Consider the following 20,120-nt stretch of genomic DNA (forward strand, 5'->3'; position numbering starts at 1 on the left):
ACTTGTGAACTTGCAAAGATGAAAGCTGGGATGGCCATAGTGCATAATAACAGTTAATTGTTTAAGAACCCATGTAATAAGATCTTTGATTGCCTTTCCCTTACTACTTAGAAATAGGCCTGAACATTCTCTGCCTTTGAAGTGAGAGAAGATTTACAGTCTTTCTTAAAATAGCTTTGTTTTTTTTTTTTCCCCAGGTGGGGAAACCAGGTGGGTCTGTGGTGAGGGAAGACCTGAAAGAGGCTCATTTTGTGGAGAGAAAGGGGTGTTGCATTGCTATAGAAATGTGGCAAATGTTTGACCTTGCCTTTGGGCTGTGAGGCAAAGGTTTGTTTCACAGTTCCTCTGCCCTTCAATGGCACTCCTTCGATGAACAAAGTTATGCTTATAAAATCACTTTCATATATTTGTAACTAAAATAAGCAACAAAATTAATGTTTATCATCATATACAGCAAAAGGCAATTGCATCTTTATTAAAGTATTGTGAAAGAATAGCAGGACTGCCTTATAGTCTAAGAAAACATATGAACAACCTGTTCATTCGCTTCAACTGCTTGCTGACTACCATATCATTTTGGTGGAACTGCATAGGGTGCTGCTTAATCTAGCCTGTGTACTATGAGTAACAGGTCTGTAGATACACAATAAAATAGCTTATCTTAGCTGTTCTATAGCCAGGTTTGATCTAAGAGTTTTTGACAGCTAGCTGTGCCATTTAGGAGTCAAGACCCTAAACAAAGTGTGTAATGACAAATATGTAGATAAAATATACATGTCCAAATGCACACACATGTATTAATGGAAGATCATTACCTCTTTTGTGATATGGATCTTTGCGTAGGGAGCAGGCACCTGATTAAACCTCTGCTGCAGAATCACCTTCTCATCTTAAAATGGGTACCTGGTCGTGGTGACTTCATGGCTGTCATTTGCTTGGTAACATTCTCCTTCAGTAATTAGAAGTCAAGCCTACTGGTTAGTGCTTGATATCACAAAGTGCTTGATATCACATAGTGACATCTAAAGTAGACCTTGTCTTCATCTCCGTGCAGATTCACTAACAGAGTAGTACTTTTATTGAATTATTCTAGGCAGACGTCATGGTTCTTATGGCACGTAAATTCCCTTCCCCAGTGAAAGTATCTAAGGATAGCTTTGATAGGTTTTCTCCATGAGGGCTGGACTAATTTTCTTCACTGACGTTGGTGCTAAGCCAGTTTATTACACAGTTCTCCATAGTCTTGCACAAATACTGTTGTACATTGACTTGTGTCCCCCTGACATTCAACACCCACCCTTCCCCGCTCTGAAACTCTTATTTGCTTAGAGAACACCAGTGTTGCCATTTTATACCAGGTTGTTTGCTTCTGTTACCTCTGAGTTAGGACCAATTAACTATATGTACTTTTTTGGCTTTTTTTGGTGCTTAACTGAGTCTCTTGCAGTGCTCTGCTGTTCTGTACACTCCATGAATCAGAATCAAATGAAGTTTATCGTACTGTGGTTGTTTACAATTTACTGTGGTGTTGTTGCTGCACAGCAGTTTAATGATGTCAACTTTAATGACAAGGTTATTTCAAATAGCAGAATGCCAGCCACATGCATGCAATCTTACAGACTCCAGAAGGAGACTAAGTTTTATTTAAACTTAAAAATATACCTTTACATGTACGATTATACCTGGTTCATGCATTGCAACAGAAGCACCATGGCCCAAATCTTGCAAATAACATTCAAATGTACTCATCGTGAGAGATTAGAAAAACTTTGGACTGCTTAGCAAAATTATCAGTCCATTATAACGTGACCTATCAAAGCTAAAAGTGCCATGAGATGCTCTGTTGAACTGTGTAAAACATCTAAATTATACCAGATTGTAATTGTATTTGACTACATAACTGGTGTTTAGGTGACATCTGTTGGTACTGCAGAATTGTTCACTTACAGCCCTCACAGCATCCTCCAGAGCAGCTGATATTAATTATTATTAGGAAGTAGTTGATTCTGGAGAGTGATCAAGATAAAAAGGCAGCTGGATTAGTCTTAATTCAAAGTATTAATAGCATTAGTTTCGTGTAAAGTATTATTCATGACTTGGTGATACCTGTTGCATAACTATATGGGACCCTGTCTGTCACAAAATAAAAAAAGAAAACACAGCAATCTCTCCTTCTTTTAGAACACAAATACATAAATTTTAATCTGAGAAAAATACAAAATGAAACCATGTACAAGTTATGTACAAACCCTTTTTACAGGACAATATATTTATCACTGGATATTACATATGACAAAGTCAGGTAGATCATTTCTGAGCACCAGCAGTTGTTCTCTCTCACCAACCCATAATAGTAAAAGTAAAATGATGAAGTCACACTCCTTTTTCTTGATGAACTTCTAAGTTAAGATGGATAGCTGGTTCTCAGTGTACCTGCCCTATTCACGCTCCAAAATTATAACTAAATAGACATGTGTAGGCATCAAAATATATTGTATATACGTGTTTGTGTGTGTGTAGTTTTTTCCCCTGAAGGCAGAAAAAACCAACCCTATCAGGCTTGAACTCTACAGAAATGCAAAAGTTAAAGTTACCTCAACTTTCTTTTTTTGGACAGAGGTTAGATTATTTACATTGGCTAAGCATGTGTGTCCCAAGCTATACCATGGCAAAAGCAGCATTTTTTAACTGCTACTTAAGGAATATTTAAGATAACTCCTGATGACATTTTCATGTGGTTTCTGTTAGTTATTGTCCAGTCAACAAAGTGCTCATATGCCAGATTTTTGGTTTCTGAAATACCTGTTTTGTATTACATGTATTAAAATGCCTATATGCTGTGTTTAATATTTTTTCTTAAGTTACAAAGATCGCTTCTAAAGTGCATTGACTGAAGCAATAAAAAGCTTTCTCCCAACCTCAATAAGGTTCTAATTAGATGCAGCATTACCATGTTTAGCGTCTTAAGTCTTAAGCTCTAAATTAGACCCAAAGTGATAAAAATGTATTTTATATTTTCTTCTTTCCCCCTACCCCTTCTCATTTTGACAGTTAACAGTTGTACACCATTGTATAAAACAGATACATTAGACCAGCAGTCCTATCTATTAACTTCAGTGGAATTTACTTGGTTATAGAGACTACTGCACATTATACAGACTATACAGTTTCAAAGTGGCTGCATGTTCTACCTCAGTGAATATCTGTGCAGAATAGATATATTACTTATATAAATATAGCTTTGATAAATGCTGGGGCAGAATTGTCAGTGCTGTAAGCCTACATACCATCCTTGGTAGTGGCCACAGCTGAACAGCTGCTCCATTTGATTATTTCAGAAGGGGGCCATACCCATACCTACTAGTATTGCTTAATACAAAAGTACTATGAATATTGTGCTTGCTAACTGAATATTAGGAAAACTGCTGTGTATATATAACAAATTAAAAAAAACCCCAAACAAACAAACAAAAAAACTCAAACCAAAACAAACTACAAAAACTATATCCCCTAAGACTAGGAGTTTTCAAACACCCTTAGAATTAAAAAGAAAAAAAAAAAAAAAAGTTAGAATTCAAAAGGTGCTTCTTCATATTTTGGGGATATTGGTGGTTCAGATGGCAGGGAGAGGAAAACAAACGAAGGAATTCAAAGAACTTTCTCCTGAATTTTTCTATGCATCAGCCACTGACTTTTTGACAGATATTCCCAGGCCAATCCACTGTAACACAGAGAAAGGATTTCTGTGTTTACTTTGCCTTGCTCATCACCTTTCACATACTTGGGTATTTTGTTTAAGCTCATTTAAAACTAGAAATGAAAGGTGAGACACACACTTATTTTGGTGCCAAAGAAATTCACAAACAAAATACCAAACACAAACACCCTGACCTCAGTATGTGTTCATTTCAAATGCATTGAGATCTAGAAGTGTTTACAAATCTGCTTCTTGATAAAGCCAATTAAGCTTCTACTCTAACTTTGAGCCCATGTGAATCAGCTAGAACAGGGCAGTTGCTAACATGTTTATAAATTCACCAGTGAGTGACCAAGAAGTGGAAAGATGCATAATTGCCCATTTGTAAATTATTGCTTTTATCGTCATGCATTAGTTTATGCATCCAGTTATTGCAGTAGGTGTTAGATGTACTTTACGCACACAGAAATCCCAACAAAATCAGTCTTCTGTGAATGAGAACACACTAGTACACATTCTCCTTCTACTCTAAGAGGTCAAGAAATGCATATCTTCCTTACACTGGCCAAAACTTCCAACAAAATCAACAACTTTGCCCACCACCACCAAACAATCTATAATAAGACTATAGACAAAATTTTTGTAGTGTCTCTTGGACATTGTATGCAAACTATTTTTCCCCCTTTCCACATTTGGCTGAGTCCAGTTAAGTCTTTTACAACCCATGCTGCCTGAGTCATTGAGTGGTCATTTTCTATAGAATTCAAAAGTAGGAGAACAAAATATCTTAGTATGGCTAAACCTGACTTCTTGTACAGCCTGTAAGATGCTGAAGACTTATCATCTCTTTCAAGACACCTGTGTGGCTTAATAAGGCTACCTGGGATCCTAATTATCCTGAACCTCATGACCTTCACCCTGATGAAGCAGCACTGCCTTTCCCACCAGAGATGAACTGGAAACAGCTACGTGCTTACATTTGCTTGAGGACTTGTCTGTGTCGTGTCGTTCTCACCCCCCTCCCCCCCCCCCCCGCTTTCTCTGCCCCTATGTATGTTCCTGGCTTTGGGGCAAGTAGGGCTTACAAGGTTCCTTTGAGTTACAGGTAGAATAACAATGTTGTCCATGAACCTATAACACTGTATAATTGGTTGCGCACTAGATGAAGGGAATTTTATTTCCCACCACATACGCTTCCTGGTGATTTAAAAGAAGAGCAGCTGTTAAAATTGAGGTGACAGTTTTAGAAAGTGTGTGCAAGTCACAAGGAAATGTTTGCATATCTCTTTTTTTTTCCCCCCCATTAAATAAATGCATTATATATGTAACATCTTAGAAGCCATAGTAAGACAGTCACATTGAGGCCTCAAGGCCTCAAAAATTTCATTTAGTCTCTGAATATTTTATTTTCTTTATACCTTAACTTTTGCTGTATTGGGCACTTGCCAAGCAAACAACATCCCATTGGAGGACAGTTTTGTCCTTTCATCTTAGCGCTCATGGGCTTCTGGAAACAAAATAATAGCCATGAGACAGAGAGGCAGCGGGCTTTCTGGCAGTGAGGGAGCAGGTTCATGGGTGTGAGGAGGGGACCAGGAGCACACACCTACTTCAGCAGCAAGAAAGGGTTCTGTAGAGTATTCTCAGTGCAACACTAATGTAGCTAACTGGAATGGCTGCTTTTTGGTCAAGCCAGGAGGAAACCATAGGTGCAATTCCTCCCTGTGCTCTCCTGTAAGTCGTCATACATTTTCTTTTTCTTTGTGTCTTTCTTCACCTACCCCCTGCTCCAATAAAAATGACCACCTTCTCATGATGACTCTGTATCAAATAGATACAGCCCCCACACACACTTATACAAGCATGTTTATATCCACACATACGTGTATGTATGTGTAGACGTGCATATATGCAAGTACAGACACACATTTTATCCAATGCATGAGTTGCTAATAAAAATAACTGCTTAGCCTATAATAATTGTGTATAAAATTAATGAAAAAGCTGAAATTCCACCACCACCACCCCCCCAGTTGTTTTTTGAGAAAGAAATAAGAATTATCAATCAATATCAAAAACTTATTTAACATCAGTTGTCACATGGTCTGCCTGCTGTTGCTTAGGCCACTTTCCCAGCTACTTGCCCTGGTGTAACTTCATATATCCAAAACCCAGATACTGCTGCTGACCCTATTTTAGTCTTTAATAGATAAACATGAATGATCTCCAACAGGTTTTCTGCATGATCCTCCACCTAATCGCCAGAAGTCAGTCCTCTGTCTTCGATCATCAGAAAGAGGGGTAAGAAAAGATTACTGATTGCTCTTAGCTTTTCTAGAAATGGGAAATGTAAACTGTACCAGTTTCTCTCTGCCTTGCATGCTCTCTACAGGTGGTGTTCTGTCTTTCTGTCATTACATACAGAACCATCTGCCCTGGGAGAAGGCAAGAGTGTATTTAAAAAAAGCATGGGTATATTTAAGTACAGTTGGCAGCGTGATATTTTTGAGTGTGACAGCTAAACTGGACAGAGACACACACAAACCTTAGCTAAGTTAGGGGTGTTGTATTTGCTTCATTAGTATGTTTTATCCAGTGAATGCTCCCTTCTAAAAGAGGGCAGAAATGGCACCATATATGATAAAGTATAAGATATAATGTTTTATGTATGTCCCTACAACAAAAGACTAGTCTTCTAAGAAAAAAAAAAAGAAAAAAATTAAAAATTCACATGTGCTTGGTGAAGTTGGACACAAAGAAGTTCAAACATTTTTCTGTACTCAGGACCAGCTTTTTTCACTCTGGTTATAAGATGAATGCAGTTCATAAATGAAAAAGGAGCACTGACTTCAAAATAAAGGCTTAACATGACCCAACACAGAATCTGCATGTAGATTATAATGTGTCAGTAGCTGAAGCAGCATAGATCAGAAGAACTGACCAGAATAATCTTCTATTTTGAGGACTGTGAAATGGGTTAAACATGGTCTAAATAATAATAAAAGCCTGCTTAAATTATTTTGTTACTTTGTAGGAGGGTGAAATATATTAAACAATCCAATTTTACAGCTAGTGTATTAACGATTCTTGTATTGTCTTTAAATTGCTATTCTACAAAATATAACAACAAAGTAATCACAGTCCAAGAAGTCACTCCAGAATAAAAAGTCTATTAGGTGTTTGTTAGTATGGTTATATTTGTACTGCAGCCAGTGGACAAACATTAAAGCTGAGATAGTTTAGCCTAAATGTTGGATTATATAGTGGACATCATTGTTTTGACAGTAAATTGATCTGCTCTGTATTTGATTCACCGATATTTCTCTAATGATAATATGTTTTATTGTGGTGTTTAACAATTCTGCAAAATTACAAAGCCTAAAGTTACCTTGCACAATGAAAACCTGAAGTCTTTCCTGATGACTGTGGTTTTGGTTTAATCCTTATTAGCACAGCCTTTTTTGTGTGTGTGTGTTGGTTTTGGGGTTTTTTTTTGGTCACACAACTGTGTTAGATGTTGCTAATTTGAGGCAGAGAGAGTTACTAAATCATTTAAAACAGCAAATGCTTGGGTGGATAGATACTGCAGCACAGATATGAAACACTTTTGTCTGATGGCTATAAAGATTGTTGACAACTTTGTGAAACTGCTGACACAAAAGGCACCCATCAAAGGCCTTTTGTAGGTTATCATAATAAATACATTCATTAACTTTATCTTGATTTGGTTATTACTGTACTTTATGTGTGGTGTCCCAGCAAAGGAAATAAATAAATAAATAAATAAACCAAACACAAAGCAACTTCTAAAATAAGAAGTTACTTGGTTCAGGAATTGAGAACAGCATGTTGTGAGATTAGAGAGCTGAGGCTAAACCAAAAGGAGATTCAGTGTGCCTTTTACCAAGGTATGAGCTATCACCAAAGTGCAAAGATCTGGAGATAAACATTCATACATATCAGGAAGAATCTGAACCAATTAAATAAACATAATTGATGCAAGGCCAGCTGCGCTTCTGAAGTAAGGAAGCAGCAAAAGATAGTAGATGTGAAGGTTTATAACTTATGATTTCATGTGCTATTTATGCACTCTGGTTTAAAGCACTGTAATACATGGCAAAAGAAGAGGAATTGCCAAGCCTGACTTCTGGAAATTAGCAGCAGCTGATGGCTAATGGGAAGTGGAGTGGAATTGCCAGATTTGCCATTTATAGAAAGTGCTGCCTATGAACACATGATCTATATGGCACTCAGTTTAGAGTAGTGATATTCACTAAGCTAGTGTTGCAGGAAGTTACTGAGGATGCTGGATTTCTGTCTGTAGTGTGGGAGCGGGGCACAGTGTGTCTGTGTGGGGTTATTGAACCTTAACATAACTGGCAATTAAGATGAGCTGTACATGGTAATAAAACAAAGAATATTTCAGAATGTTACATGTACAAAAATATGACTTTCAACTTTGAAAATAAATAAGTTCAGTTTATTAAGAGCTGGTGTCAATGCTGAACGAAATACACATCCTCCAGTAAAGAAACATTTTGGTGAACTGTTTTTTTTTTCTTTTTTTCTTTTGATTTACTAAAATACAAGTTGGACCTTTTTTTTTTTTCTTCTTGTAAATATATCATTTTTCTCCCTTAATTACATGTCCTTATAACTGTGACCATCATTCTCCTTTAAGCCAAAGATCGAGGTTTGTTTTTTTAAATTCTTAGGAGTCTGGCCACATATGCAGGTTTTTATAAGGGAATATACTTGATGATGAAAAAAAAAGAAAAATATATTTTTTCTAATAAATAAAAATAATTTAAAATGCTAGAGGCTATACATGACTAGTTTTGATTATGTTCATTTATAAATGAAATAGTTTCCAAAATACGTGGAAGCAATATTAAAGGCAGACAAACAATCATCTGTCTACTTTTTATTTTCCCATTAAGCTTGCCCTTCTTCTCCACCAGTTGTTCAGCATGTAAGAGGAATAAATGTCACATCACCATTCATGAAGTTTGTCAGGCTTTAAAAAAATAGTTCTGTCCTCGAAGGAGTCAACATTCATCTTCAACTTCTCTGATTGGTGGTATCAAGCTGCTTGTCGATTTATATTGATTGATCTGATTGGCCATGTGAGTGCTCATGGGCTTGATTTGAATGTTTCTGGGATAGGCATTATCCGGCTCATCTGTAAACCATTTCTTTTCTGCTAAGGAGCAAAACGGGTAGAGACAGAATAAGGAGGGAAAATGAGAGTTTTAGTTAGTGACGCACATAAACACATAAACATTTGAAAAACAAAAACCAGAGGGGGAGCAGTCAGTAAAGTTTACAGAGAAAAGGTGATCAATAGAAGGTGACTGTGACTAATTACTAGCAGTACAGTGCATTAGATTAATACCTCTGAAAATGCTTTTTATGAAATGATGTCATGTTTGCAGATTTAATAGTAGAAGCTAAAGAAAACTTCAATATGATAGTGTGTTTGTTGAATGTAAGAGAGCTTTTGTTTTTTTATGCTCAGGTGAACATCCTCTGATTCATTTATTGAAAAAAATGATACAAATAAAGGGCTAAACTAAGAAGCCAGGGAGAGCAGATGGGATAAGGGGAATGCAGAAAAAAGCATGGGGGTCCATATACAGAGGAGCACCTGAAGAGTCAGAGGCTACTCTGAACCATTTCAGCCTTGGGGTGGTCACTACCCTGGCTAAGAAATCGATCAGGAGAACATAAAGAATCTCCTATGAAAGTTGGTCCTAGAATAAATAGGGCTTTCATTCATGCTGCCCAATGGCAGCCTTCCTGCATGGGACGGCCATTATATTGCAACTTAGCAACCTGGCTGCTTGGGCACTGCTGCAATCTCCTGTTTGTGAAGTGGTATGGAGCACACCTGATGCTATAGATGTGGGGCTCAAGAGTAATCCTGAATGAGTTGGTTACAATATGTGACAGCAAGGCAGAGGAAGTAAGATCTTAAAAGAAGATTGGAGAGGAAGCTGTTCCTTTTATATCTTTGGGCAGTGTCTTTTTCCATGAAGAATTTTATGGAACTGATTGAAGATGGGCTGTGAACAAAGTGGGAATGAGTGAGGGTGCTGAGAGGCTGTGGCACTGCAGCCATTTCCTAGCTACTTATCATTGCGACCACTATATTGTGTTCATACGCAGATGTGGACAAAAACTTCATAAAATTCACAAAAGAAAAAAAGAATTAAAATAATTTTCTTAAACCCTTTAAAGAGCAATTACTGCTGTGATTTCTTAATTACAGTTGGGAAACTTTACAAGATAGTACTATTCAGAATTAGAGAGTCTAGGTCTCAGGGTGGCTTATGGCCATTAGCTGCTTGTGCTTTGACAAGCATTTGTGAATAGGGGTCTCCATTCTCACTGTCATTCCCTGTATTCCAGAGGCAAGTGGGCAGAAATGGTTCTGCAGGTGCGGTCCTACAGCTGGTGTGTTTTCATTATCACATGAAAGGCTTATCACGTCAGAGCTGCTGCTGTTACATGTATGCACTACTACTCATGTATGCACCACTTACATGTATGCACTCCTACTAATGCACTACCCAGTGGGGGGATCCAAAATGCTTCATAAGCTTCAGTGTCTCACGTACATAATAAAAAATGCTGCTTTTGCTGACCCCAAAATGCTGCTGTATCTGGGCTTGAATCTGGGCAGGAGTAGAAATAGTGCCCTTTTTAAATAAATAAATGAGTAAACTAAGCAAAGCGAAATCTACCTTGGAAACCCAAGGATCAAGCACAAAAGCTCACAAGGTGAAGCCAAGAATATAAACTGGAAGACTAGGGAGAATAAAGGACAAATAACCTGGCATAAATGCACAAAAAGAAACAGCTAGCTTCAAAGTTAGGGCCTCTAAACAAGTGTATTGATTTCCAGAATTCCTTAACTTCTCAGTAATTTTTGTGCATATGAAATTTTACCACTTATACCTGATACGGATCTGAAGCATCTACATATAACACCCTCACTTCCCAAAAACAAATCCTAAACTTGTGGGCGTTTAATACTTCTTTTATATTTTTTCAATATATATTTGTTACCTGTGCTTATAAAAGTTTTAAAAAATAAAAAATAAAAAAAAAATTGAATTAAAAAATGAATTGTATCAATTTCTAGTGGCTTATTACTGAAATAAAACAAAACTACTGTATTATTTTTCTTGTGATTTTCTAAAATGTATTTTACATCCCACTCATTTACGATCAGGCTAAATATTTCCCTGCTCCCTTAAAGTTTCCCGAGTCTGAGCAATATTCAGCCTCCTATCTCACTCTCTCTCTCTCTCTCTCTCAGTCTCCTTTACCTATTATAATTAAGTTCCCTTTGATTTGAACAGATTGGACGATAGGAATTCATAATGTTACATCCTGCACACTGAAGCTAACTGATTAAGTGCTTTAAATTATTCTTCTTGACAGAATGATAAAGTTACAATCTGTTCAGAGATGATCTACAGCTTGCCAGACTCCTACTGCTTCTTTCTACATTCATTTATCTTTTTGTCAAGCAGCAAAAAAAAAAAAAAAAAAAAAGGCAAAAAAAAAAAAGCAGCGCCTCAGTTCCATAGATCTTTTAAAGTAATCAGAACATCTGAATTATTAATGAGACTTTAAGGGAATGGTTCCTGATGGGGGCTGGTTTAAGAGAGGTTGTAGGGAAAAAAAATAATCTGGGAATGTGTACACATCAAAATAATTTCAGTTCCATTTTAAAAACCATTTAGTTCAAGTGTGACACATGAGCCATTATGCATTTGAGGAAACCAATTTTATGTGATCTACGATTAAACTAACCTTTCAGAGAGGTGTAAAGTGTGATGGTTATCATGTTTTAAAAGCCTTGCAAGATCATATAAACAATTTCAAACTAACAGTTTTCTAATGTTTTGTGTTTAAAATGATTTTGAGGCAAGTTAAGCACTGTGAACTTTTATCTCTACCTTTTTTCTTTTAACACATGGTGCAGAAACTTTCCTTACAAACAGAACTTGGTGAAAGTTAATTCAATCTCATAACAAGAAAGGGAGAACTGTGTGAGTGTTAAGGATCAGAACTGCCCCGTTTCTCAGCAGCTAGTGTAAAAGCACTTTTCCCTGCAATTTTCAAAACAAGGCAATTATGTGAATGTTAATCTTTACAATGAAACTCATATCCAGGGAGCTGATCTTTAAAAAGACACCATTAGGTCTCTTTATGCCTTTACCTGGCAAGTAATACAGACAAATAATAAATGCAGAAACTGGTAGATTCAAATTTCTTTTGGTGGTTGAGTTTTGGGTTTGTTTTTTGTTGTTGTTGTTGTTTTGGTTTGGGTTTTTTTGATTTTTTTTTAACAGTGCTGAAAACCTTGATCCAGGCATTAGCATCTCCAGCATCAAATGCTTGGACCCAGCTTTATACCTTTCCTGTTCCTTTTCTGCTGTTAAAATTGTCTTTGACCACATTATGATGACTCTCCTATGAAAGATCACCGACATCTATACTTACCTTTGAAATATGAGTTTTACACTCCTCATCTTTACTCTTGGTCACTATGATATTCTCCTGCCATTTACTAAATGCCCTTTGTGAATCCCTTGCAGACTTCTCGGTCTTTTTTCTTATGCTTACAGTCTGACTTTGACATGTCTTCCAAAGTCTTTGCATGGACTCCTATATATCTTAAACAAACTACCTACTCTTTCCTTTAAATCAGTTCAGAAAACCCTTTTTCAAGTCCTTAAATATTCTTATATTTACCAACTTTTTTTCTCTCTGTCATGTTCAGTCTGTTTCTCTCCCTCTTAGCATACATACATATGGATCCTTACCTGATAAGTTTCTAAATTATAGTGAGAATATGCATAGTATCTGATGGGTGTGGTTTTGACAGCATCATCAGAAAGATGTTGGAACAGCTAAGTAACTTAATGTATCAGAAAGCAGAAAACATTTACTTTCCTCTCAAACACCTATGTTTGCAATAAGCAATGAAGGTGCTAAAGGCTTCAAGCTTTTATTACACTTACACAATTAGCATCTTGTGTAAGACTGTTCCCTGCAGCATAAAAAGATATAAATAAATTAAAATGATCAAAATACAGACTTCTTCAAGTTGCATAAGACTCTAGCAGTTCTTTCTAACAGATCTGCTGTTTTGATGCTTTAAAATTTCTATCACAATTCTGGACCAAGTAATCATACTTTAATACATGCCACTGTGAAACACCCTCTCTTCTGAGCAGAGGTGAAGAAAGTACTAGCAACATACATGCCATGAGGATTTTACTTAATCTGTATTCTCACCATAATCCCTGTTTACAATTGTTTTAAGCATTCATTTTTTTTCTTTTGTGACACTTGCACTTGCAAACGAGTCTGTATGTGTTTGTGTGCCTCCCCCTCTCCACATAGGTAGCTTGTTTCAGCTAAGCTGAAAATTCTCCCATGCAATTCCTTCCTATATGAGAAAAAAGTAATGAAAGTTTCTCCATCACCCACTCAGCAATTCTTTGTTGCTAGATGTGTATTTTACGTGTAGCAGGCAGTAAGTAATTTGCAGGGAAAGAGAGAAGGAACTATCCTAACTTTCTGTGAAGGTCTTTGTTTTGCTCCAAGGCAACTAGATTTTGGGGACAAACATGCTATTTTTTACTTGCTCTTGGTGATTTTTTTTTAATATTTTTTTAGACTAGCAAAATTTATAATAATGGAAATTTCACTGGAAAAGGCCTGATTCTGCCACTTTAGGCCAGTGGCAACCCATGCCAAGAACCTTAAGTCTTTCTAGACAGAGTTTTGTGTCAACACCCAGATTAAAAAGTTACTAAGAACCTAATTTCTACTGTCAAAACCATGCTGGGACTACTGTAAGTAGCAGCGCCTCCTTTCAAAGCTCTAAAATATTATCTCTTGACGCTGCTTTTATACTTCCAAAAACAAATGAATGTTTGACTTGGCATAGGTTTCCGAACAAATTGGAGATTTCCTGTGACTTTTTAATGTTAAAAAAAACCAAAACAATATAACATAGCTGATTTAGTTGATTCCTCATAACATATTTGATTCTTCTACTTGTAATATCCAACCTCCCAATTTGATTAGTATATCCATATCAGGAGGTTTTCATCACAGTAATTAATTATTTGATCAATTTAATGTAGTTAGCAGTGAAATTGCACATTGTATAACTAAAAAGTTATAGAGTTGCACATTGTATAACTAAGAATTCTGACTTTTAGGGCAGAAGACAGGAGAATCAGAATTTAACATGACTTTAAGAATTAAGATTTGCATCCATATTAGATATCCCCTTTCTATTGCTTACAAAGTAGACAAGTTGCTTCTCTAATGTACACTGTTAATATTTTTTCTGTTTGAGCTGCACAGTTATAGAAATACTATTTATTTGGATAAAATCATTACATAGTGTGTGACAAGTGGCTTCATATTAACACCCTTCCTCCTTCTGCTAAATGGAAAACAGATAAAACATTAATGGAAAAGCATTTTGGTGTCAAAGCCATTAACATTCTTCCAAAATGCATAACTGCTCTTGACTATCTTCAGTCAATATTGCCAACATAAAAAGATGCTCATGAATGTACACGGGGGACAGGGGAGTAAAGAGGGAAGGGAGGAAAGGAATTGGAATGAGGAATGGGAAATAATTATGTCTGTATTAGGGTAGGCATCTTCATTGAGCAGGAACCTGGGTGTTCACAAGAGGACACGTGCAATTAGAAAGGCAAGCAGATGAGAGGATAAAAAAATAAAACAGGGTTGAGCAACAGCAGCAGCAGCAGCAGCAGCCAGTTTTACTTCTGGATTGGAGGGAAAAAAAGAGCAAAAGAAAACCAACAAAACAAACAAACAAACAAACCAACCAATAACTGAATAAAGTTTGTAACTATTTTTTTTTTTTTAATTTCACAAGTTTTCACAAGGACAAAGTTATAGAAGGAAACCCACAGCAGTTGCTAGGTCATGCAGAACCATTAATTGTCATACCTTGGCCCATTCTATTCATCCTTGTTGCACTTTAGAAAAAGAAGTAAGCTATGTAAGTTTTACAATGCTTTTAAACTGTCATATTTCCTGTTGAGCACTTTAACTGGCACATCCTTGTAGTAATAAATATTCTTAGGGCAAAATATGATAACTTTCTTCGAGAAAAGAAATACATGAATTTGTCTTTAGGGTGAAGAGCAACTGTAGTAGACTCATTTGTGGGGGAGCATCCATAATTTGCAATGTAGTTCATTGATAGGAGATACAGCTGCATTTAAATGCACATACACATATGTACTGTATTCCAATCATTATGCTTAACACTGCACAGTGGTACTCTCTGCAGCCCACTTAATATGGTTCCAGGTTTTGTCAGTAAAAGTGCTTGGCTTCATTGTCAATTCACACAGCAAGCAAATCTTCAGAATTATCATGCTTGGGAAGGGAAGGGTAGAAAACAACACTAACCATAAAAGCACCTTGTCTGGGTTGGCAGTTAAAATGCTAATCATTTCCACATCCAAGTATTTATTCCCTGTCTGCATGCTTTCTTGCTGGGTAGCCAGGGAAGGTGGCATGTGCTTCTTGCCTCCCTACCCTGGGAAACTCTTCATACCAGCTAGATGTAGTTCTGTATTTCAGAAGGTTGGCATTTGAAATTCAAAAACCGAGCTTGAAGTATCATTTCTATGATTATCTAGAATAGGTTCCAGTTCACTATTGTATTTAATTCGCTGCCACAGTTTTTGTTTGTCTAGGTGTGTCATTGATGAGAATCTGCAAGAACCAAATTCTAGCAAGTGTTTAGAACATGATGCCTCAGCACAGTGAATATTGCCACCCCAGCCCACTTGCTTTGCGAGGGCACAGCGATTTTTCTTCCCAAATGGAAAAGACCTTAAAGGCACTCGGTTGTCTTCCCTGTCTTCCTCCATACTGGCATGCACCTGTTGAAAAGAACTAGCTAGAACACAGAGCAGGATTTCTAGAGGTTCTTCACATATTAGGACTCTTGTTGGAAGATTTATACCACTATTCTATCATGGAAAAGTTAAGCTACCATCTGGGGAAAGGAACAAAGTCACTTGAGATCTGATACTTAAGCATAGAAAAATGCTTGCTCTTTTCTGAACATTATTTATTCTGTACATAAGGTGACTAATTCACCTTTTAAAGACGTAGAAGTCCCAGGAAGGCAGTTTTTAATGACTTACATCCAATATTTATGATACATATGGCTTTTTATCCCAAATGTCAAAAGTGAAAGAAAATATAGCTATTCATGTGGCAGTATAAATAGACAGAATAATAATTTAATATGCAATTAGATTCTTTCTAAGCTTAAATTAAACCATTGGAGTTTTACAACTTCATGCCCAGACAATTTCAGTGTTAAAGGGAAAAGACACTATCTCCAAAAAGGCTACTATTTTAGAGAAAGTCCTTAAATAAGCAGAAAAGTCCCTGATGTTGCTTCGGTATAAAGCAGGTGCGTAGCAATTATCTATATGAGTGTAAGCCCTATAAAATATAAGCTTTAAGAGTGAAAAATCAGTCGGGATTTTTCTTTTCCCAATAGGTTAGTTTTAAAAGCTTCAAATAAATTTAGCGACTCCTGTAAATATGAATATAAAAAAACCTGCTGAAACATACATCAACACTTCTGCACTAGATTACTTTCTTTGTGTGATTCTGACATCAAGAGCAAGTATTCATGTTAAATACACTCTATTTTCTCATATGTAGAGTAACTGCAGTGAGTTATTTATGTTTTCAGTGTGCCTATGGGTTTAGAAATTTTTTTCTCCCCTAGCATCATAAATAACTTTTGGTCCGTCTGCTTTGTTGCTGTTGTGCTTAAGGGTTTTATGGTGGTGAAATAAAAATGACAATCACATGCACACTGTCATACATATGCAAAATATGTGTACAAAAAGGGGAGAACTCCATGGGAAAATGGGGAACATTACTGCTGGAAACATTAACTGGGGAGAATGGGTGGTGAATGCAAGTTTCACACACAGTGGGAGCAGGTACACGTATCAAAGTCTATCTTCCTGCACATACTTCTGTTTTTCCCGTGAATCTCTGGTCTTGGTGCGATTCGGTCGGTTTGCTGTTGATGGGATGGAGTGAACTGATGAGCTCTTCTTGCTGGAAGAATAGGAGGAATGGGAGGAATGAGAAAGACTGGCCCGAGACTGGCCAGCATTGTGGTCAAATTGCATCAAACAGAAGATCAAGTCTGTCGGCACAAGCTCAAATTCATATGGCGGATTTGTGATAACGTAACTGTAAAGAAAGGAAGAAAGACAAAAAGAAAGACAAAAGAAAGAAAGAAAAAAAAGAGAGAAAACTCATTTAGATTTGTACTAACAAAAAATTCTTCTAAAGTTATCTCAAGAACATTTACATAGATTTTTGCATTTCTGTTTCCTTCAGTGTGTACCTAATTTCAGTTCACACAATACTCATTATTATTTAGGACCTTTTTATGCCAAATGCCTCTTTTTGTATGCTTTCTGTTGCACAGACATACTGCCTAAGTACTATATTCTTTCTTCAGGTGAATCATGTCATGATTTTTCATTACACCATACAAATCACGCTCCTTTCACTAATTGCACCATAATGCGATGACTGTAGCAAACAGATTTGCATATTGACAAAAAAACCAGTAACATATCCACCAGCAATGGTATTTAAAAGAATGGCTGAAAGGCAGGGATGCAGTTATATTTAAATATATATTTACTAGATATTTAATAAATAAATAATGACAGTAGAGCAAAGGATATAATTATTTGTTTGGATTGTGACTGTATATAAACCAAGTAAAATATATCAGAATATTTGCAGTAAGATTAATTTTGTTCATTCATTCAACATGTACATTCATGACCTCAAAAAGCACTTATTAAGAGAAATCTATACATCCAAGAATCTAGCAGTGTTAAGTATTGCCAAGCATCGAAAAAAGCCATCTATTTCAAGAATCTCCACCTCCAACTAACTCCTTTTGAGGGTAAGAAGGGCTTATGGACCCTGCTGCTAAATCTTTTCATGCATGTGAAGAACATATTTGAGCAAGCCAATGGGCACTTTCTGTCCCATCAAGAAATGAGTAAAAATTGATCACAAAGCTCACAACTTCTCTTCAAATTAATTCAGTGCTAGTAAGAAATCTGCTTAGCTGCCTCAGGGACAGAAGTCACTTACTTATCCAACAAATAATCCCAAATATAGCAAGTAGAGTGTAAATCTAACCTGAAAATAATTTCTTCTACCCAATTTGTCCAAATCCTTACAGAAGAAACTGATCTGGTAGGCTGCAGGGTTGTTTATTGCCATGTTCACCCCATAATTGTAGAGAATGAAACAGCAACAGATGGTAGATTTGCAATAGTTCTGGTATGGGTCTGCGTGTGTATTTCTAGGGAGCACTTAATTAAGACACATTTCAAGTAAGCTGCTAAATAGCCTCCAGTCCGACAGATGCAAATGTGTCTGCTCTATTAAAAGCACTGAGGTCAGCCTTGGTGCTACCGAAGTGAAAATGCAGCCTAGCAAGAGAAAGGTTTCCATTTACTGGAAGAAATGATGGTCAGATACAGATAGTACCAAGGGGAAACCCACGGGAGTATTTTTTGAGCATTTGAAAAAAAGAAAATCTAGCTACTAGAATCTAAACTATTATCCAGTAACTTACAGCTGATTAGATAAGCAAACTGAAGTCCTTTCCTTCTACGCAAGCAGTGCATAGCATCATAAATCAAACAAGAAAGAGAGATAGATGTTCTGAAAATTTGCTTTAAATTTTTTTTGTTAAAATTAGCTGAAAACATATGCTATGACAGCCAGCCTAAAGCTGGGTTAAGCTTAAACTGAGCTCTTAAGCTCAGTTGAGGAGTCATCATTAAGTCCTCAAAGAGTTTGCTTTTGTGGCAAAGTTATGTAAAAAATAGAGAAAGCTCGTTTTCAGATTTATTACAGGCACTGGGATCTTCCTCACTCGAAGACTGAAGAACAGTGAAGCGGAGATGTTCTGAAAGACTAGACTTACCGTTTAGTGCATTGGCTGGGAGTGCTTAGATGTGCATCCCTTAATCGATAAATCCCAAAGCAAAGCATATTGTATGTTTTCAATGCTTTACAAAATAGATCTCCATAACAACCTCCATCCTAGGAGAAAACAAGGAGAGGAAGAAAAAGAGAACAACACTGATTTTTTTTTTTCATTTTTCTTTGTTAACACAATCCCAGGGAGCAAGATTTTCAGTATAAGCCTGTACAAAAAGGACAATGTATAGTCAGTCTGCGGTTTGTCACAAATGAGGATCTTTTACTCAAGAAAATGAGTAATCTAAAATGTTTTATTTCAAATAAGCAATGATGTAAAGTTATTATTTTGGAGATCCTTGGTCCATGAAATGACCGTAAATTGGGAAGAGTGAGTGGTTTGCTTTAGGCTGGAAATACAAGCTTTGGTACCAAACAATGCATATTCTACAAATTACATTAAATGTGGTATTAAGATTTTTTTAGTATTTTTGACCCTTTTTTGGTAGTAGCCATACTGTCACCTAGATAAATAAATTTGTTGGGGAGCACAACAGAAATAATGAAATGTATGTCATATTTCACAGCCTAAGATATTTTTATTAGAAAAAAAATTAGATTTCATAGTTTGTATATTTAAAATATTGATTCTTAAGTAGTAATAAGTGTTACTGCATTCTGCCTTCACCAATGTAGTGCAATTGAGGCCCTGGCAAAACAGCATTTGAAGGACTGGTATTGCTTGCTTTATTTGTGAAAACATAACACTGCTGCCCAAGTGTTCTGATGAGCTGTTAGTCTCAGTTATGAATGGACTTCTACATGAATTGAAAGGCTATTTACTTCTGTGTATCCTCTTCACCCTTAATCCTTAAACTGGGATTTCCTGTCATTTCTATGAAGAAGGTCACTCCATTTTTAACAGAAACTGTGAACAGAAGGTTAATTTAAGAAATATCAAATCCTGCATCACCATCAAAGTGAAGTGACTGCTTTGGGATTTGACTCAAGATTACAAGATTTGGTCTAGAAAACATTTCTACATACCTCTTTATGCCAATGCACTCTTTTTTAAAGATGGTTTGTTTATTGGTTTATTTTGCGTTTGTGTTTTTTTTTTCTTTTATTTCATCCTTAGGATAATGGAGTAAATATACAAAAAAAAAATACAGGATTTTGCAAGAATGCTGCTTCGTCCAGAAATTCAACAAAACTCAACAAAGGTATTGATATTGTTCATGTTTACAATAGATTACTGTTAGAATGGTTACATCATCTAAGTCATAAGATTCTATATGATTCTGTTCTAAGTCAGCTCATCTATTACTAGCTGACAGCTAAGAGC

The 20,120-nt window shown here is 36.4% G+C and overlaps 1 protein-coding gene across 1 annotated transcript in view; it reads right to left on the reverse strand.

The window, feature by feature from the left end:
• Positions 1–8,248: 8,248 nt before the first annotated feature.
• The window catches only part of LOC133207387 (calcium-activated potassium channel subunit alpha-1a), a 258,220-nt gene continuing 246,348 nt past the window's right edge, over positions 8,249–20,120 (reverse strand). The window contains exons 28-31 of the mRNA XM_061344253.1: positions 18,780–18,898; positions 16,784–17,008; positions 14,717–14,745; positions 8,249–8,900 (exon numbers count right to left, since the gene is read on the reverse strand). Coding sequence (XP_061200237.1) covers positions 8,746–8,900; positions 14,717–14,745; positions 16,784–17,008; positions 18,780–18,898 — 528 coding nt within the window. The 3' untranslated portion in view covers positions 8,249–8,745. The remainder of the gene's footprint in view (positions 8,901–14,716; positions 14,746–16,783; positions 17,009–18,779; positions 18,899–20,120) is intronic.

This window comes from Neopsephotus bourkii, unplaced genomic scaffold, assembly GCF_033783945.1.
Source record: "Neopsephotus bourkii isolate Nb327-2 ecotype Australia unplaced genomic scaffold, CSIRO-AGI_Nbou_v1 NB_196, whole genome shotgun sequence".
Taxonomy (NCBI): Eukaryota; Metazoa; Chordata; class Aves; order Psittaciformes; family Psittacidae; genus Neopsephotus; species Neopsephotus bourkii.